At 50.6% G+C, this 21,537-nt stretch overlaps 1 protein-coding gene across 11 annotated transcripts in view; it reads left to right on the top strand.

The window, feature by feature from the left end:
• ct (homeobox protein, cut) overlaps positions 1 to 21,537 on the top strand; it is a 749,731-nt gene that overhangs the window by 647,381 nt on the left and 80,813 nt on the right. For all 11 annotated transcript variants that reach the window (XM_075684459.1, XM_075684458.1, XM_075684457.1 and 8 more), the window contains 2 exons: positions 3,736 to 3,791; positions 20,631 to 20,763. In XM_075684459.1, the coding sequence (XP_075540574.1) occupies positions 3,736 to 3,791; positions 20,631 to 20,763 (189 nt within the window). The remainder of the gene's footprint in view (positions 1 to 3,735; positions 3,792 to 20,630; positions 20,764 to 21,537) is intronic.

Below are 21,537 nucleotides of genomic sequence, written 5' to 3'. Positions count from 1 at the left end.
CGACTCCTGTCGTTGGCTGCGAGCTCGGGCACACTCGGTGTCGCGGCGCCTCGGCCCTAGGCCTCAGTCGCGGTTCTAAGCTTCCTGGACTGCTCCCAGCTATTGCGTCGGCTGAGTGCGGTACAGGCTGAATCATGTTTTTTTTTTACGTAACCGAAAGGTTTGTGCGGGGAAGCAGGGAGCAAATGAAAGGCAGCAACCAAGGAAGACAACATTAATAATAATAATAATAATAATAATAATAATAATAATAATAATAATAATAATAATACATTTAGGGAGAATTGGCATCACCTATTATAGGTATAAGGGAAGTCATAACAGAAGCTGCAAACATTGTCACGTTTCTGTCAACACTTGTTTTTTTTAGTGCGCTATACACTGGAGGAAAATATAGTGCGATAGGGAAAAAGACACAGTCGTAATGTGCCGCAACAAGCGTGTATTGATCGATTAAATGTACAGTGGAAATTCATTAAGCAAATATACTTCACGAAGAGTGTCTTGTCAGTCTTGTGGGAGGTAATTTTGCCAGGCTCTCGGCAAGGGCCCGAATGGGTCGTGCAGGTTGTCTCGAAATTGTGTTGTGTTTAACCGCCCGTTCCTATCACCAAGGCAAGCATTTGCGCCGTCATAATAACGTTGTCTTCATGTTGTTTACCCGCTGCCCGGTTCGCCTTAGCGTCAGGTAGCCGTGTTCGCGGGGTAACCACGGTCCCCCTGGAGAGATGCGCGTGTATGAGGTGCGCGACGACACGCATGATATTTCCTGAACTGCGAGCCGCCAAAAGGTCGCTCGCCTGGTTTTTCCCGATGGCTGCGACGCGTACGATATCGAAATGTTCGCGCAATAGAATACTGAATATTTACGAAAGCCGAGGCTGGGGTAGATAAAAAGAAGAAGATATATATAAATACGAGAAAGAGAACATGAAATTGCCATCTCAAGGATGCGTAACGCGCTGCGACGGTGTCGCCTTCCGTCTGAGTGCTACAGAAGCAGCGATGTTCTTTCTGATATTTTTGTTTTTTTTTGCGCTCATTTTTCTTTTTTACTGTTATGTGTGTGTGCTTCCGCGGCATTTGTGTGTACATGCGTGCGAAGCTTTAGCGTTTGGTGGCTGGGTGAGCGGCGGGAGCCAAGGTCGCCCGAGCAGTCGCTGGGGCGTGACCGCCTTCGCTCCCTGCCGTCACAAGGCGTCGGAAACGTGCCTGTTAGGTAACCCCAAACGGCTCCGCGCGCTACCCGCCTCCCTACGCTCCCTCCCCCCCCCCCCCCCAACTCAAGCCTTCTCGCTTGGAGCTTGCGCTGTGTATGCGTGAATACGTACCGCAGCTAAAGGGCATCGTCGTGCTCCAATTTATGGCGTCTGCGCGGCGCAGGTCACTTCCCCTCCCACCCGCCCATCGCGTCGGGTTCGATGTGGTGCCTATTGCGCGCGGCACTGCGACTTCTTTCTGTCGCGCCAGACGACGTTCTGCTTTTCGTCGTCTGCTGCTCCGTGGCTGCTAACGCTTCTTCGTGCGTCTGTGCGCACTCAGTGCTCGGTAGCAGTTGTGGAAAAGAAAATCAATAAATAAACGAACGAAAAAAGCAAGTGGCGTAGCGGAGAAAAACGATGCGTTGTGGGGGGGGGGGGGGGTGCAGTTAAGCGAATGCGAATACGGGGAGGGGCGTGATGTGCATGCACGGCCTGGCATCGTTGTCGTGTAAATGGCTTTCGGCGGCCAACCTTCAGTGGCGGCTTGAAGCTCTTCGTCGACAACTCGCAGCTCCTTGTGCTTCCAGGCATGTCCACGGAGGGCGCTGACGGAACGCGTCCACGTCGGTAATAGCTTAGTAAGAACCTTCAGCGCCTTTTGAACGGCTGTACAAGCTCTTACTTGCCGCAGCAAGGTATCGGGGAGTCAGCGCCCGAGTCTAGAGGTACCACAAAGAGTGCCTGCTCGCGTATCCCCGACGTTACGCCTTCTTTTCTCGAGGCGGCCGTTGCAGACCACCTGAGGAGCGACGGGGGTCATAAATACAACGAGGAGGGCCCCCTGGGAATATTGCGTGTCGCGCGAAATGACAAGGGATGTACTAACTCGGAGGACAAAGAGCGAAAGTGCGCCCGCGCGGCACCCGCGAAATGGTGGCGGAGAGGAATTTTATTTCTCCTCCCGATTTTTACGATCGCCGAGCCGTGTTTGGACAGCACCTGCTCGCGATCCCCATGGAAAGAGAAAATAAGGAGAAACAAGAAAGCGTGAACTCGTAAATATTATCTTCAAATGCTTTCCTCGTCCCCCCCACCCCGCCCAATTGCCCCACCGCGCTCGCGTATATATGTTTTCAGGTGAGAAACGTTCACGCTGTGTGGGTAGGCTCATAAACGCCAGGGCACCGGAATCGCTTCCAATTTTTTAATCAACATGTTCCTTTTGTCGTTCTCGCACGCAGGTACGAGGTGTAATGGTTTTCCTTTCTTTCTTTCCTCCCTCGCCACGCTGTGTTCAACTTTTTGCCTCGTAATCTTCTCCCCGTGCTTGCTTATAGCTGGTCGTACTTTATCGAGATGCGCCCCCTGCCGGAATATAGTGCGGTTGTTGTTACGCTCCTCGGCCCCGTCGTGTCGCCGAGTCCTCGTGCAATACTCTCGCGTGTCGCCTCGTCGACACCGGATCGTGCATTGTGCTCCAGTCTTCTTCACGCTTGTCGTGCAGTCTGGCAAGGAGGGGGGGGGGGGGGGATGCGCGCTCTGCACGTGCGCGCTATGCAAACGGCCGCCTATCTATAATGCGCGCCGAATGGACGGCCCGAATTATATCCCACCTCCGAGGTGCTTATTGCCAAGCCGATATGCGCGTACGCCTAGCACCATTGTTCGTGCTTATCTCTCTCTCTCTCTCTCTCTCTCTCTCTCTGTCTCTCACTATTTCATTTTTTCCCCAGCTTGTCGGGACGTGTTATAGAACGAGGCGCGACTCGCGGTGTCGTGCTACCCGTGGAGTGCGCGTGAACCACAATGACTGTTATTACGGGCTATGAACGAGCACTATTTTTCTTTTCTTTTTTTTTTTTCTAGCGCTGCCGCCTCGAAATCTGATCTACGACCCGTGTTGCATTTGCAGCGCACGCGGTATACTTGTTTATGACGTTATTAACGAGAAAAACGAAAGATTTAAAACCGTGACGGCCGTATAAATATGGCGAAAACCTATATTGTAGAGGCGTCAGGCCTGTTTGAATGCAAATTGATGGGCGTTTTGGGGCTTACATAAAAGGACTCGCCCTGTCTTTCTTTTGTTCTTTTCTCTATCCAAACGTCGGCATCAAATCTCAGTCCTGTGCAGCTGCGATCAAACGATCTGCAGGGCGTCCAGCCTTTCGCTTTAGCTGCGGGCCCAACCTCGACGCTTCGGAGTCTGAGCAGCTCAACGTAGCCAGTTCGGTATAGAGCCGGCAGCGAGATCAGCGCAGACGTTTCTAGATAACTTAATGACTTGTGATTCTGTTTCTGTGTAATTCTTTGTGCCAGGGATTTCGCGGCCACCTTTGTTCGCTAAGACGTCGGCACCGAAAATCTCCGACGTCCGTATTATGCACTACTTCTGCGAAGACGTGAAATTAAACGCAGTGTGCTATTCCTTATCGTCTCCGATGTTCAATCGATATCAAAGTTCTGTGCTTCAACGAGCGACCAGCACTTCGGTGCGGAGTCTTAATTTTTCTCCCTTTATTGTTTCGTGCAGATCTCACAATCCAGCAGCTACGGGACCAAGTGGGCCAAGACAGCGTCACATTACAGGTAAGGTTCAAACATTTGCTCAGTGTTACATTTTTGAATTTACTTGCTTTCGTAGCCTCTTCCTTGTATTTACGTTGACGTGTGCTTGGGTAGACGTTGTGAACAGCAAATAAACTTGCGCTAGGTGTGCGCGCAATTGTCTGAAGTCACCGATATCTTGGTCGAAAAATCGTTGCCCTGCAAACTTTCAACCGCGACATGTGCCTGCAAATAAACTAAAAAAGAAACAAAGGTTACTTAGCGCTCGGGTTTATTTACAATTTTCTTTGTTCCTTGCCGTTTATCGTCATTTTATTTGTTTGTAAAATGGCTTACAGATATGACCATTGTCATATTTCCTTACAAATATGCTGTATTGGGCGGCTATTGTAAGTTCACAAGCCTGCTACAGGCGACGTTGCAGTCTAGTGCTCCAGAGAGGCATAGAGATGCTGTCTTCGACGAGAAGCAGGAGATATTAGCCTGGCCCTTGGCATGCTACTTCAGGTTATTGGTGAGAAATACTATACTGAGAGTGATCACACGAATACACAGAAAACACGCACACTCACAGATACACTAAATCTATTCACAAAATTTCATGAAGACATGTACACCTTAGAAAATCAGAAGCGCTTTCATAGCGTGCAACGTGCGGGGTGAAGACCCCGCTGCTCTGACATCGGGTCAGGCTTCAAGTGTAGCGCGGCCTTCAGAGACTGTCCTCGCAACAAATAGCGATATAGAACATATTGTATAAGTTATCAACGAACGTTAGACGCAGAGCACAGTCTGTCCACTGATTTTCGCAACTAACCGTAGTTCTTGTAGGGCAAGTTCTGTCTGAAGTGGTGCAGTCATGATTGTTCTTGCCCATAGTAACATGTGCCGGAGTCATTAGCTGACTGTCCTTACAGCTCTGTGGCGATGATTCGAAAAAATAGACCGGGGAAGCGTGCGGCATAGCTGTCGAAATGTAGGCGTATAAGCGGGCACGCAGTCTCGTCCGTCGCGACAGCGCCGCGGGAAAGGGGCGGCGTTTCTTGCCTCGAATGCGTCTCGGTGTTCGGCCGTCCGTGCAGCCGACGTCGCCGCGTCCGCTTCCCGAAACCGCAACGTCCTGTCTCGAGGTGTTGCAGCAACGATACGTGGCCGTGCAGCTACACTGTTCGCTGGAGAACCAGTGACCATGTGCCCACTTGCGTACACGGTGCCCCATTGCCCGCCGTGTAATGCAACTGCGTCTGCGCACGTGGCAAGCTTTCAGGTGGACACATGGTGTGAGGATGTGAAACTCTGGCGCCGTTTTGTCAACCATACGTAAGTCTATGCACGCTCCAATGAATTTATCTCACGCCGGAAGCTCATTGTTTACGTGTTTATGCGACGCCGGCGTTCTTCGTTTTCTCCCAAATCGGCTCTTCCTGCGGATTTTGCAGCAACTTCACGCTTGAAACGATCACAAAGGAGACTGGCCGGTGCCCGCTCGTGCGTCGCGTTCTGCGAACGCGAAATCCACCGGAAGGTGACAGCCGTGTTTTCGTTTTTGTTGCTGCTGCCCTTGATTGATCGGTGTTTGCCACTCATGCTCTACAGCCGTCCGTTGAAACGGTAAAGCGTAACCGGCAGGTTTTGATCGTGAACGCTTTAATTTCGCGTTGAAGTCAGCGCGTAATCATGTTTTCCTGCCTCCGGAGTCCGTCGAGGATATGTCGGCGCGTAGTTCCAAATGCTGCCTGTGTGCGCTAACCGGTCGACTCAGCGGCTACACGCAATCTTGGTCACACTGATTCGGTCGTTCTGCTTGAAACACTACTCGAAAGCGATGTTCGTGCCGAGAGACAAAAAAACGCAGTGCCAAATTTGTGCGCATATGTCTTGTATAATTGCTTATTTTCGTCTGCTTTTCTTATGCTGCATTTAAGAACACTGCGTTGAGAACACCAGGTTATTATTTTTTCTGCGTTTTACTGTAAATTCAATAGACATTGATGGCGCTGCTCTTGCGGCGCAACCGACTGGCCAGACACACGGGGCCCGATATGCGTCTTCTGCGTGGGACTGTGCTGCCAACTTTGGGGATGGATACCTCGAAGCTCGTGTTTTGCACCTCCTGAAGACCTGAGGCACCGTGAACACTGTCTGGCTACGGTCCCGCAGTTACAACGGACGGAAAAGTTGACAGTTACTTTAGCCTACGCTAAAGAGGATGAAGGCGAAAGCCTGTGCGCTCACGAGACATTCATTAAATTACTTTGACATTCTCATTCGAATGCGTTGTTGCTTCCTATTACTTGTTTTTCTCTCGTTCTCTTTTTCGGTCGCCTAGACATTGCCACTAGTTCTGCGTGGTTAACGGCACGTTAGAACGGTCGTGGCAAGTCTAGGAAGACCACTAGGACGCATACGCAAGTTCAGTGAATGAATTCTTTTTAAACAATTTATTTGACGAGTTTAGCTACATGGGCTTGTATATATGGTGCCTTCTATTTTCTTGTAGCGCAGGCAGAGTGAGGTGGACACGGAAAGGCAAATTAGACAATCATACAGCGCTAAATTTTCAACAAAAGTCTTATTTCCAGTTCTTGCGGGTGTGTACTTATACTCCTCAAAACGTCGTAAGACACGTGTGCATTGCTCGGCAAAGAACAAAACCGGGAAGACCACACGCAGACACTTTTGTGGCCACACTGATTACTTAGAAGGTGTCCGTTCAACGCGAATAGAGATAATCGAGCTCTTTCTTTTATTTTTTTATTTAATGATAAAGAAATACTGGCGCATGCGCTTGAATTTCGGTGCCATAACGCCTGACGGTCAATTTGTCGACCCATGAGCCATCTGAGGCTTTCGCCTTAATAAAGCTATCGTAAATCTGCACTACTGTTTTCATACGGTTGCGTCGTCAGCGCTGCGTAGGCCAGCTGTGCGAGCTGAGGTTGACTGCGCTGCCAAGGGTGTTGCAAGCGGCATACGTCACTTCATGCATTCCGAGAGCTGGGCAATTCGGTCACGTGAACGGCCGAACACGTGAACTGCGTTAAATGTACGGGACGAGAATCACGTAGCGCACATGAGTGACGCTGGAACGTTCGTCCCCTTGACGAACCACGCTTGTTGGAAGATCGTTCCATCGACGTCTGTCCGTCGAAGCAATCGAATCGTCGTTCCTGCGGCGCATGCGCTTCGCCTAGCGACCGCCGAGTTGGCTTAACGCTGTCGCGGTAAGCAGAAAAGCACGACTGTTCAGGCGCCCGAGAGGGCATGCCCTAATCCATTCTTCTTTATTGATTGATTGCCGATGCGACCATAACCACAACTCTTCGTGGATCGGGAAAAAAAAAAAACACCTGCTGCCGTGACTGTAAACAAGCTCCTTTTGCTCTTTCGCTCCAATTGACAGCTGCGCTTTTATATTTATGCGAGGCGGTTGCGGCGGCGCTTTCTCCGCGGCTCATTTGTTCCCGCCTTGCACGCGCTGCTGAGTGCGGCAAGTGCTGAGCGCGTGCACCGTTTGCATTCACGATGGTACAGTGCGTAAATCTGCGACGTCTCATTCGATCATGCATAAGCCGGTATCGTGAGGAAACTGGAACGCGTTGCGGCTGTCTTAATACGCGAATTCTGCTTGGATGCAGATACGTTGGGGATATATCTTTGAATCGCTTCTTGGGTATACTGGAAACAAACGAGTGATGCTCGCTCCCTTTTTGCGACCGCTGTGACATTTGATTTGTCGTTTCGTTAATTTCATGGCACCCGAACGAGAGAGGACTTCCGCTGTGTTGTTGAGCGGGGATAAGGGGGACAGGCGCCCTAAGTTTGCTCTACGACACAACACGGTGAACCAAGGGGCCGAACGAATCAACAGTTCTAGACTTCCGTAAACTCGGACTGCACGACAAGCACTCTCTTTCGTGCGACAATGTAGTTGAGCAGTTATTAGCGGGAAGCTGATTTCGTCGTGCCAGTTTTCTTTCCTTTTATTATTTATTTATTTATTTACTTTATCTATTTATTTTTATTTTTTTTAGAATCAGGAGCATGAAATTTCTGACGCAGATGGCGATATTTTGACAGCTCATTGTTATAGACTGCGCATGGATGTCATTGTGTGCGTGCCATGCCCTTTTACTAGTTTTTGCGTCCGCGATATACTTATTTCGCGACTTACGAGCCAGACAAGTAGCTATACCCAATTAGCTGGGAGTCACTAAGTTATCTTTTAAGTGGTTATATTTAGGAATTTTGACCTTGCAGACTTGGGAATCGACGGCGTTTGAAACTGCTAAACGGCTTGAAATACGCAGTTTAGCCCCAACTTGAGGATGTGAAGTTCTGAAATTTGCTGCGAGATATATTGTCGCAATTATTCCCGCTTTTGTAATGAGAAAATTTTCATTTAAATCGCGCGTCTGGCAGATTTCGTGTTCTGCATATATTTCTAATATGGTTGAGTTGCTTGAAGCGGGGGACTTCAATTGCGGGCTCAGGACGGCCGTGTGCGATCGAGTAATGACCGAGCATTCCACTGGTTAAATTTGCTGGTTACTTGATTGATTACTTTGACCGATTGAGCTTAGCAGACGAAATCGTCTTACATGTTGCCGTCTGTAGGTGGTATACACATAAGGGCGCAGCGCGCCTGTCCTCTGTGGGCGACTCTTCTCGTTCGATGTGTGATCGGCTGACAGCTGGTCTCGGCGATATCCGTTTGTTCTCCGGCGCCTCGGAGCCTGCGCAGCTGGCTGGCTGGGCACGTGCCGCATCGTCTCGTCCACCTCCTTCGCGTCTACTATGCAGCCAGTCTATCGTGCGCATAGTATAGCCGATCGCTGCGGCCCGCTTCAAAGATTGTCTCGCTCGGAGCGACGCGCCCCCGCAGAAGGCGTCGAACGACAATGCATTCTCCCGGCGGAACGATTAGAGATGCAGACGGAGGACAGAAGCTTGCTCTGCACTTTCTGTGCCTGCCAGCGTCTTTAATCGTTCCGCCTGAAGAGTGCATTGTCTCAACCTGAACCTATTGGTCCAGTTCAGTACCCTTCCTGCTCTGGGAGACGCACGAAAAGTTCACGTCAGGACATCGCCGCTTGGGCGTGCGTGTTGAGAAACTGCGGACACTATATGGATCATTTAAAGGCGCCTGCCACATCGTTGTTGTCGAATTGAAGATCACGGCGAATGAAAACTGTGGTTACCAGAAGTAAGGAAAAACAAACGAGTGCTGTATTCTGCATATGGCCCTGTTCGTATATAGAGCGCCGTTTCTCTCTTCACCCACGTGGATGAACCAAATGGGCGACGTTATAGTGCTATGGGCCGAAAACAACGTCGATTTCCTTAAAGTGGTGTTCTGCACAATAGTCTGTCACACGTGTCATTTGATTTTCTATGTTATTGTTATTGCTTTCGTTCGCTTTTTTCTTTCGAATGTCAAAACTGTACAGGGCGTATCCGCTCGATAATAATTTGTTTGCGATATTAAATTCCGGCACATTGTGTATACCGAAACCACGATATTATTGTGAGGCACGCCGTAGCGGGGGATTCCGGGTCACTTTTGATCACCTGCAATGTTCTTTGACGTGCAACCAGTGCTCGGTACACACGAGTGCAATTGCATTTGACCCCCATCGAAATTTGGCCGGCAGTCGAACCCGCGACCTTGTGCTTAGTATAGCGCAACGCCATAGCCGCTAATTCACCGCGGCGAGTGACAATAAAACTTCGTATGTTTGTTCATCTCCCTCTTTCGCGCATGTCAGCATCGGACGATTATCGGACGTATCGTTTGTAGGTTAGGTTCAACTTCATGAAACAGTGGCCTGTGCACAAAACTGTAGATCACAGTTCTCTGCGAAGGACGGTAGCGCCCCTGCTCCTGTTTTTGTTGTGTGTACAGGGCGGGGAAGTATGCGAATCGAAATAGATTGCAAAATACGCGCCGCCACATATTCGTCTGTCGCTTTTGTTACTGCCACTTTGACGCTGGCTTTGAAGCGGAGTCGCGCTTGTGTGCTGGCCTTCTTTCGGCAATTTTTAATGGGTAGTGTTACCGTCCGTTTCTTTCTCTGAAAAGGAAGCATGGTCTAAATGATAACTAAATTTAAAACGGAGTCCCGCGGGTCTACAATTCGGTGAGTCGTGCGATACAGGACACTTTCTAACCTGTTACAGTTAACTACAACGTCACAAGATGTCGCCGCTACCAATACTGTTATTCGTCCTCAGCTATTGGGTCATATGTCCACGCTTATATACACATATGCTTGTACACTGTGCTAAACAGCTCCGTTCTCTGGCCCGTCGGGCTGAATAGTTGCTCGTGCATTTGGGACCGCATTGACTGAACTATCAAGTTTTTAGCATTTTTATAAAGTTTTAGTAACTACGTATCACTTACAGGGAACCTGGGGGGTGCATTATCCATTTCTCTCCTGGTACAGTTGCAGCATTCTTAACCGTCGAGCTGAGCGCCGCCTCTGCAACATAGTCGTTGCAGTCCGTTAGGCAATGGTTCCAAAAAAAAAAAAAAAGAAAAGAAAGAAAGGGGGGGGGGGTGAGAGGATGAGGCGAGCTCGTCGCTTCCGCTGATTGGCTCCCGACCGCTAATGATGAAACGCGATATTGCTCTCGTCTCCCTCCGCCCCCTAAGGATGCAACATTGAGTAACCTCCGTGGCAGGAATGCACGTGCGAAGAAATGGTCGCTCGGCAGTGACAGCGTGTGGGAGAGAAGGAAAACAAAGGAATGCGCAAAAGAAAATGCGAGCGCACGTGGTGGGAGCGAGACAAGGCGATGTGCAGCAGCGGCGCGAAGAGGGGCGTCAGTCTCGATTTACGGGCTAGACGTGAACGCGCGGCCCTTCGCTCGCGCGGATATCAGCGCGCGCTGGGCGAGCCTGAGCCCAAGGCGGCGGCGAGAGAAGAAGGCATTGTGTATAATAAACACGGAGCGCGGCGGCGTGCTGTACGCGCGCGAATCGCGGAGTGCGCGAAGCGGCAGCCTCTGCGCGCGCCGTCTTAATGTGTTTATGCCGCGAGCCCGACTGTCTCGACGGCGCCGGCCGATGCTCGAGCAGTTTACTGTCCGGTCACGTCGCTCGCTCGTTGCCTCGCGGTTCGATCCAAGGAGCTCGCACCAGCCCATCACACGCACACACCGGCGAAGCATGCATGATAAGCGCGGCCGCAAGCAGCACGGTCCACCGCATGATGCGCATGGCTCCGCCCCTGTCTCGTCGCGAACGGCACGATGAAAGGTGCGGTTGGGCCCGCGTCAGGTCAAGCCCTCGCTCGACGAAAGCAACGCCATAAGTGTAACCGACGGATGCAGTTCGTGCATGTCTATGCGCCAGACCCTCTGCACCTTATGAAAGACTAATACTCAGAGTCGAGAGTCGAACCATTGCATGTGGGGCCTCGAACAGGCAACAAGAACAGTTCTTTACCTTGGATACAGTTAGATGCAGATTCATCAGCCTGTTGCCTTTTGTTGCACTGCCTCACTTTTTTCTCATGAAATATGTACTTTGCTTTCTATATATCTCCTCGTTTTTGTGTGAATTCCTAGCTTAGGTGTGATTTCGTTACATTTACGTTTTACTTTGTTTGCGCTTTCTTTCTTTCTTTCTTTTTCTCGTTCTTACGGGGTATTTAAGTCTCGCAATATATTTGCGGAGGCAAGGAGTAATCAGAGAGTCGTTCATTCAGCCTCAGTTGAATCGTGCCGCCGCCGGCGTATACCGCACGCATCATTGGCCAGAACGACGCCGCGGCGCCGAGCCCGCGTCATAACAAACGCAGAAATTTTGCATTGTCTTATGCTCGCGCCCCCTCTGGCTGCGCACGAAATGCGGATCCCAAGCATTCACCCCCGCCCGTGGCTAGCGACGTTCCTTCCTCCTTCCGACCCTATCGCTGCCCGAATTGCCAGCGTTATAATGCGCCCCCGCCTGAGCGCTGTATCCGTTTAGGAAACCTGAATCTCGGTGCCGCTCGGAGGCACCGCTCGCGGTGCGGCATTTGTTTACGTCCTAGCGCGGCCGAGGAAGCGGGGTCTGTGCCGAGTGCCGTGAGAGGCTCGCATGCATCGGGTGGCCGACCTGCGGGTAAATATTTGCCTTAGGCGCCCGCGGCAAAGTTGCGCACGGTAGCCCGCACCGCGGCTGGCGGCAAGCTGCACGCACTGGGCGCGCGAGCGCGTTCCGAACACGCGCGCGGAGCCAGCGCGCGAACGGAGTTGGTGCGCTGTCGAGGCGAGCGATCCGAGGCGCCGGGCCGGGAAGCGCCGCAGCGGGTTTGGCGGCGAAGCCTACTTTCGCTGAGAGAGAAACGGCTTTGAACTGTTCGCCGCTTGTGGGACTGTCGTCACTAGACCGATCCGACTGTCAGTGTCGACTTAAATGAAAAATACAACTGTTTCGTCCGCAATCAGAATCAGTGGCAGCGATAGCTCGCTCGATTGTGGAAAGCTGCTGCCCGCGATTTACGGCTTCCTCTGTGGAAGGAGATGGAGCTGTTTATTCGGCGCATTTGTGCCATTTGAAGATAACGAAATAGCAGGGTGAAAAAGAATAAGATCCGGCATATACGTACAGAGTGATCGTATGGCTTCGAGGACGTTTCGTTTTACAAGCTGGAGAGGAGCAGGCTCTTGATCCTTTCACAACCACGAAATTCTTCACCCTGGACGGACATTCGAACCACGAAGCAACATCACTGACAGCGTGAACAGTAGCGAAGTAAGTGATCGCGGGATAGATTACGATAGATCAAATCGCGTAAAATTTCTTTTGGACGACCAAGGTGCGTTTTGGCCAAAGATTGACAACTTTTCGAAACTGTAGAAGCCGTGCAAAGGCGACGCTACTGACACACACGAACATTAGAACTATCGGATCACGCGCACTTTTTGTATTGTCTCCTACCATTAACCCGGGACAATTAGGAATTCCAGAGGAAAAAAGAAAAAAAACAAGAGGATTCAGCGCTTCGGGCGGTCGCGAACGGGCAGCTCCGCCGGTTACAAAGAACTCGCGCGCAGCGCCTGCAGGCCTGAAGCGCGCCGCCAATCTAGGAGCACGTCTCGCGCACTGCGGCCCCCGTAAGTCGGCTCGGCGGCCGTGAGCGAGCGCGGCAATACGCGGCGCGCGACCAATCGTCAGGGCAACAGTGGCCCCGCCAAACCAAGCGCCGTGGACCATTAGAGGCGAACGTGTTTCGGGACGAACGTGTCCGCCAAATTTTATGGCAGATTAGCGCGCCGCCATCAACTATTAGCGGTTCCGCCTTGGGAGGGCACTCGCGAAGGGCGGTTGCGGATCATTTCGATCCCAACGAGTGCAGCTTGTTAGCTCGCCTAATCGACCGCTTTGTATTCGCTCGGCCGAGTTAATTGGACGATCCGCGGGGCGCGCGTCTTCCATTGCGTAGCACTTCTGGAGCTGTATGGTGGGTAAGAGCGCGCGCTCGGGTATGTACGATCAAGGCGTTTTCTTTTCTATCTCTCTCTCTGTGTGTGTGCGCCGCATACAACGGCTATGTGCAAATGACAAGTGTGGGCGTGTATGAATTTGATGACGTGGTTTCGCAAGGGCAGTGAAGTTTAGCCCCGTGGGTGTAAAAGTGGCTGCAGGAGAGGCGGATTGGCACCGCCATGTTCGGCAACTGAAATCGCTCAACATTGCGCCACTGCCGAGACGCAAATGCGTGGCGTGCTACTACACCAATAATTAATACAATTTCTGAGGCAGCAAAGCAGTCCTTCCAACGCGCCCGACTATAGCATTAGGGGCTGACTTAGTGCCACCACGCGCAATAATTCGGAGGTGTTTCTATTGCACTGCAAATTTTACACGGCATCGTATACGCCATGAAGTGTGACCGGGAAAAGCACGTGGAAATAGCGCTGATGCCTCTGTTTGTTCCTCCTCTATTCTTCGCGTGCGCCTTCTTTTCTTTCCAAGATTTCAGCGCCTATCGACCGCAAGTCTAACGGTTCATGTAAATTAGTGAACGTAGTAGATGCGGACCTTGAAAGTGTGGTCATATATACAGACTTTGAGAAATCTTCGCTCGTCGAAAGAGAATCGACGATTTTGAGAGGGACTCCCAAATGGCTGTGGCTGCCAAAGAAATATATATATAACCAGCCGTGGTTGTTTAGTTGCCATGGTGTTGGGCTGCTAAGCACGAGGTCGCGGGGTCGAATCTCGACCACGGCGGCCGCATTTCTATGTGGGCGAAGTGCGAAAACACCCATGCACTTAGATTTAGGTGCACGTTAAGGAACCCCAGGTGGTCCAAATTATTCCGGAGTCTCCTGCTAATACCATAATGAAGTGCGCGACGATTGTTATTCTGCAAGTCTGCCTGCCTATACAAGCAGGCTTTAACCCACGGCACAGAGGTGAGAGTTTTGTCTAGTTCACTAATCACAGCATCATTTCGCCAGCGCATTTCTGTGCCGCTGCTCACCTCGTAAGAAGCTTTTTCTCGCTCTCTCTCTCCTTCTCTCTCGGAAAGAAATGCGCAAATTACTTCCCTGTACAGCTGTACAGCCGCAAATCACCGCTATGAACGGATGATGGAAGCGTACATTTTTCTTCCTATATACTAAGCTGGCGCCTCCTAGCTGTGAACGTGCCAAAGTGCGCAATACGGAACGTATTTCGCAGACGCTCATATACATTTGTCTTCTTCCAGTACATGTTTCGATCTGATGCAACCATCTGCATTTTTTTCTTTTCTCATCGTCTTGTATTTGTCCCGCAAAACGCATCTGGGCACGAAGGAAGATCGTGTTCCATCGGGGAGCTCCTTCTCCCGCTATACTCGAGCTCGCGAAGCACTGCCACCAGTTCTACACGCGGGACGCTGTATACTTTTACGCGAAGTCGTTTACGGGACTATGCATGACTGTGCACATGGCGGTGGGTGCGATCGAGAAGCAATCTGCCTTCTCGTGACCTCTTATGGAAGACAAACGCGCTGGCCCGCTTTCTTGCTTTACGGCTTCTTCTTGCCTTTCAGTCGTCGGCGCCGTTTTATACCGCTGCGGTCTTTCGTGCTCGAGCGGTTCCCCGGCAGCGGAGACCCTCTCCGCGCGCTGCGCGTGCGATCTCTCGAGCCATCTGGTCCCACGCGAAATGTATCTTCTTCGTCTCACATATTTCTCCGCGTTGGAATTGCTGATACTCTCTCTCTTCCTCCGATTTTACCGACGCCGCTGTGTGCTGTCACCATGCCCGAGGCCCGTGGGTGCGCCCGAGCGATTTCCTGGAGACTTCGTGCACTCCCCGAGCTATACACAGGCCGCCGCGCATATGCAGAGAGCGGAGTTGTTGGCGACGACGTTTTTGTGAAATCGATACTCAAAGTTTGGGAAAGGCGCGAGCGATGCGTTTTCGCCGCCGTTACTTCGCCACGGGGCGCCCCGGCCACTCGTGTTCCCAAGCCCTCGGCAGCCAGGGAAAAAGAAAAAGAAACGCTGGGCGCTGCTCGCGAGACGAGGGAGGACGCGAAACAAAAGGGGAAGCGAGGAAAGAGGAATGGCTGAAGATAAAGCGGCGACCCGCGAGCGGCGAGCCATGCAGCGGCGGGACCCGTGGCGCCATAAATCTTTCACGGGAACGCCGACGATGATCGCAGCCGAACAGCCGAATGACGACGGCGGCGACGATCGCCGATGGAATGGGCCTTCCCCAGCCGTCTGTCTCCCGGAGTGCGGCCGCACGGCCTTCCTTTTTCTTCCCACAGGGCGGCCTCCTCTTCCGAGGGAGAGGGGCGGCATCTGCGCGCCTTCTGCAGCGAGCCGCCGCGCGCGGTAGATGTATGACCCTCATTCCAGGCTTGCCACCCACCCAGCCGCGCTACAAACCGCAGAGGCTATACGCATGCATGCTCGCTCTCATATGGCGCTCGAAGGACTCGTCTTCGTGGCAATTTTTTTTTGCCTTTTTTCCCCTCTCTATCTCTCTTTTCGTTTGTCAAGAGGCTCCACCACGAAGGCCGCAGTAGCACGCGGCTACAGTGCGCATTTTCCCGAAGAATCGCTCTCGGTCCAATCGACGATGCGTCTATGTTTTCTTGCAGTCCCGGGGAATGAGGATAAAGGATGGTGGAATTCATCGATGATGCACAGCGGTCAGCGTCTGTGCGTGTATCGTATATATGTGCGCTTCTCTATGCTCTTCCTGCGAGTGCGCTGGCAAGGGGGGAGCACACAGCGCGATAGTCTGGAAACGTTGTGCCCGGGACCCGCCGAAAGGCGTATAGCTTGCTATAGCCTTTATTTTTTGGCCGAGGACCTCGCTGGGTCGCCTTCCATATTCGCCGCTCGATGAAAGTTCCGCTTTCGACACCGCACTTGTTTCCAGTGATCAATGGTTGGCTGTACTGTCGCCGAAAGACCGTTTCTGTTATTATTGCTATTATTATTATTATTTTTGTCCTCGTGGAACTGTGCCAATACTCTGCGAGCTATATAGGTTTCGGTGCCGGTACGTTCCTTTCCTTTTCAAGCTCGCTTTAAATGTTGAAGTATGTGTTTGTGCATTTATGAGTATAAACTTTCGTGCAGGGACACTGATAACAAAGCACTTAAGAATCGCTTTGCTCTCTTTGACCTTCGGGCGATTTCATCGAGGCGCCATTAGTTTACCGTTGGAAAACTAAACGTATAATATTCTGTACATTTAGTGTTTCTGAAAGATGAGGCATATATTTTTTGGTGGAATAACCTTAATGCGATGCTAACTTTAGCTCTGCGGATATACCGCACTCGTACGGCAGCCACACTGGGCGCAGAACCATTGTGACATCGCAGCCGAAAGTCGCGCTGATCCTTACAAGCCATGGTCGATCCCCTCGATGGCCCGTTTGGTGAAACTTGACATGTTGTCAAAATAGAGACTTCAGTCAGACGTAAAGAGAGCTCTGTATATCTATACAAAAACGAAACAGGGGCATGCCAAATGAAGGGCGTGCTTCGAGAAATGCTAAACGGAAGGCCGAATCCAAAGTGGTTGATTGACAGTTGCCCATTGATACGCATTGCGCGTAGACGTTAAGTGCTCTCTGCGAGGTTCTCACACGACTCTTCTCAGAGCTTCCCTCGTAGCCAACCACAGCGTCCCCCTCTTTTTCTCGTGCCAGTATACATACCCCCCTCCATAATCCAGGGGGCGCGTGAACGGCGTCTTATTTATCCGTGGCCATTGAGAAGTCGCAGGCTCCGGCGACCCGTGTGATTCGGACACAATGCCGCCCATTGGCGAGCCCACGTCAACAACAATAACTGGGAATCCCTCTTGCGCGAGGCAGCTTCCTCCTGACTCCCTGCAACGCGGTCCACGCTCCCGAAGAGAGGCGCGCGTTTGTGCCGACAATCTCCTTACGCCTCGCAGCCTTTGTGCGCATCGGGCGGCCCGCTTCCAACGGCTTCGGAATACTTCAGCAGCACCTTGTGTTTACCCGTGCACAATTTCACCGCCTCCCGCCTTTATTTTTTTGCTTTCCTTCTTTCTTTTCTCCAAATTCTCACATCCATAACGGCAGCTAAGTGTCTACGCAGTGGTCCAGGAGGCGCTTTGATCGTCCACTGGCTTTTATTGCTATCTTGCCCCCAGCCCCCTCCTCTAATCGCGTCCGATTCAGAATGAGTTTCCGAAAGGGATCGGAGGCATTTGCATGCGAATATCTCCGCACGTGTAGTTTCGCAAGCATTCCACGCCTGGAGCAGATTTGCGCTTTATCTGGGCGACGCCTTTTCGCGGTCCTCTAGCTGTACTGTATACGTAAACCGGTGTGAAAAAGGAGATTAAATGGAGACGTAAATAACGTCATCCGCTGCCCTCATTCGTCATGGACATTGTCTTCTATGCCCGGCCTTAGCCATTTATCAGAACAAGAAGCCCTGTTTCTCAGCGTCACGATTGCTTGGATACACGTACAGAAACTGTTGTATTTGTGTATGTGCAAGCTAAACATATACCAGGTTCAACGAAAATCTCAACATTGGTTACGAGGTTCAACTTCCACTGCGCGTACTTCTTGTCGTGTACTGCGCATGCCTTTCTAAAACAAGCTGTGTAGCCGCGTATCACACGCTGAATGTCACCCCATCTTTGTCCGTAAAACGAGCTTGTGAGGCTGTATTTATGATCACCGACTGCTTTCAACGTATGTCCGTATTAGCGCCTTCTCTATGAGGCGCTAGCCTCTTCGCTGCAAAATTTTGTTTGTGAAAAACAGAATGTATATCAGTATTCATTATCACTTAATTTAAGTGACGTGCAACTAAAATGTTGTTGTTGAAGTTCCTGCAGGACACCAAGTTCGACGAGCGGCTCTAGCAAGGCAACTGTCTGATATACATAAGCACTCACCACTTCTCTTATCATCACCATGCATCCATCCCAGTACTTTCACTCCCCCTCCCTCTTCCCCAGTGCAGAGTAGCATACTAGAGCGCACTAGCTCAGGTCGACCTCTCTGTCTTTCTTGTCAATAAATTCTATTCTATTCTATATTACTTTAAGTGCGCAAGCAAGGGAAGGAAGAATGGCAGAATGGAATTCATGATTTCAGCTTTCAGACTTCAAGCACGACCCTGTCGCGTCGAACTCGTGCAAACGAAGCTAGCAACATAAGCCGACTGCGTGTATTGCAAAAGGAGGATGGCTCAATAAAAACTTGTTGCTGGGCGATTTGGTTCATTATGCTTGGCTTGCTCATTGTGTGCCGCTCATATTTCCGTGATGCTTCTATCAGTCGGCGTCGCACGGACGCTGATCAGAGGCGGACGATCGAGGACCCCTTCTTCTTCTGTTTCTCTCTTCTGATTGGCTGACTCGAGCCGTAGTTCTTGCTGCACTGCATGTCGTTGGGGAGAAGGAGTACAGTCAGCCCTCATAGATGGCATCTTTTGCCTCGAATACGAAGTCTGTGAACGGGATTTGATTCCTTATGACCATTACGTGATTATATACGACTGCATCTGTGTCGATGTATGTCCATTGAAAAGAAAGAGAGCGAGATAGATAGATAGATAGATAGATAGATAGATAGATAGATAGATAGATAGATAGATAGATAGATAGATAGATAGATAGATAGATAGATAGATAGATAAAGTGAGTGAGAGAGAGAGAGAGAGTTGTGTACAGTGTCGCGCAACACTATGCATATTGTCATACCATCTAGCCCACCTGTCCGCGCTGTTGAAACAAGAATGCAAAGTGCATATAACAATTCTGTACGCGTTTGTGCTTCTCAGAAACTCGAAAGGGAAAATTGTCATCCCTCCGAATCTAGCACGAAGCTATAAAGGAAAACCATGCGGGCTTCTCAAAACCCTTATGTTTTGTCTTAGATAGGCCAAGCAAGGGTAATCGATTTTGCAGATTCAGCAACAAGTGGGCTTTCTTCGAAGAACAGCGAGGCGGTAGAAACCTCTTGTATTCCGCAGTGACGGCGTTTACCGCTGGGAGACGAGTGGGAGCATCGTCCCTAGTTTTGACGTGAAATCGAGGCGTTGAATGTGTTCGAACCTTTCGCGAAGAGTGCGCACGTGTTTGATTGAGACACGGGTCACAGAGGCGCGAAGCCCACCGCGGCCGCTCGATTACAGCGCGACGAAGCTTCGCTCGCGGAGCTGCGCGCGCACGCCGCCACGCACAGCTGTCTGCGCGCTCGCCGGTTCCGCACGTCTCCGTTTCCAGGAAGGGAGACAAACGAACAGGCTGCTGGCGAAATCGACAGCAGAATCGTATTTATGAGCCTCCGAGAAACGTAATGTCGGGGCTTTGTAGCTGGCATGCACTGACGTCGCCGCGGCCGCCATTTTCACGTGGCAAATCTCTATGGTTCACCAATACAAGCGTTCGTGGAGCCAGCAGCAAGCCGTACTGGCGGATGTGCAGTCATTTTTGTCGGGCTTTGTGTCGGACGGCGTCGTGTTGTAGCCATGCGCAACATTATAACCTGGATCTCCATCGTGTGACTGCCTGTTGAACCACTTGCTCGGTTCAATGTTGCCTATTAACGGGCGTCGAAATCGGGAGTACTGAAGACCCGCTGTTATCCCAAAGTTATAGCTTCGAAAAAATTCAAGGCTTTAGGCAAGAGCAAATATAGAAACTAGGAAATAACCAACAATTTTCACACTGACTACAGAATATATCGGGTGGACGGACGGACGGGCGAGCGAGCGGGCGGGCGGACTCAAGCATCCAATCAACCAACCAATTCAAAAACAAACAAACAAACAAACAAACAAACAAACAAACAAACAAACAAAAAACAGGCTGCCATATGTCTCCTGAATGGGCAGCGCTCCTATATATACCTTGTTTGTAAAATATGGAAACGAAGTTGCAGTACATCTACATTTTCTTTTTACAACAAGAAGGGTGCTCGACCACGTAAAAAAAAAACGTAATAAAGTAAATCGAATACCACGTGCTTGTAAGAGCCAATTAATGGTGTGAATGCTGACTCTGACAAGTGTCAAATGCATGCGCTTGGAAATAACCGCAACCTGCCGCGGTGATCCAGTGGCGCTTTGCTGCTGGAAACGAAGTTGTGGGTTCGATTCTCGGTCGCGGCGGCCTCATTTTGATGAGGGCAGTGTTGCTCAGATGTTCACGTCCTTAGGTTTAGGTGCAAGATAAAGAACCACAGGTGGTGGTCCAACTTACTCCGGCGCTCGCGAATTGACAGCCCGGATGATGATTCCCCTCATAAGCCACTGTGCAGTTTCGCGACGCTATATATCCCACACTTTTATTTTGAACTGTGCACGGTATACACGTACCTGGGCATCCTTCAGGTGTTGCGTGCGTCGCTCTTGCAGATCCCAAGTGCGGAGCGGCTGTTGGAGCTTCAGCGGCAGTTGGCGGACAAGGAGCGGGCACTGCAGGAATCTCAGTCCCAGGTCTGCCTCAAGCTACACGAGGCTGAGGACAAGATCTCACAACTCGAAAGTGGTGCGTATACATGCTACAGATGAAATGTCGCGTGTAAGACGGCATGGCTTCGCTCCATTTCAAGCGCGCTGCTTGTTTTCACCTTGTTCAGCGCATCGTCTGCCGCCCGTTTGTTGTTATGTTAATGTTAGCCTTCTGTTACTTGAAGGCCCGTGTGCTCAAAGGAACAAACAAACGAGTAGATAGGGAAGCTGTAATTTTCTAAGGATCAGTTATTAACCGTTCAAATGAAAGTAGGACACAATATTGAAACTGAGAATAAACGTCCTTGCTTAATTTATATTCCATGAACCACGTGATCGGACTGCGCTTGCCCCCCCCCCCCAAAAAAAAAAAAAATAAAGAACTATTTCGACAAGATAACGCTCCGTTTCGGGTCATTATGGACAAGTACGCGACTGGCCAACGAGATACAGCCGCCGTAGCATTTAATCAGAACAATGAAAACTCACATATAGCGGCTCATCTTCAACAAACATGACCATTAAGGAACAAGCATCGAATGATCTGTAAAAAATAAAAAAATAAAATCAAGCCAGTGCACTCAAGGCACCCTAACCAGAAATGTCCAGCTCACTCAGCAGGAGAAGCAAGAAGACGCTTAATTGGTGTTCGGGTTAAGTATGACAGGGACTCTACGTCAATGCTTGCGCTCTTTTGTTGACAATAATGGGGGCGCCCGCGTAAGCGATCTTCGTAGGCGTGGCAATGCTGCTCGGAGAGATCTCGCAATGTTTCTCGACATAGTATAATTTACGTCTCTTATAGGTCTCG

Source organism: Dermacentor variabilis, chromosome 3 (assembly GCF_050947875.1).
Source record: "Dermacentor variabilis isolate Ectoservices chromosome 3, ASM5094787v1, whole genome shotgun sequence".
In the NCBI taxonomy this organism is placed as follows: Eukaryota; Metazoa; Arthropoda; class Arachnida; order Ixodida; family Ixodidae; genus Dermacentor; species Dermacentor variabilis.
Note: the sequence above shows the minus strand (reverse complement) of the source record. Positions and strands in the feature narration are given on the sequence as shown.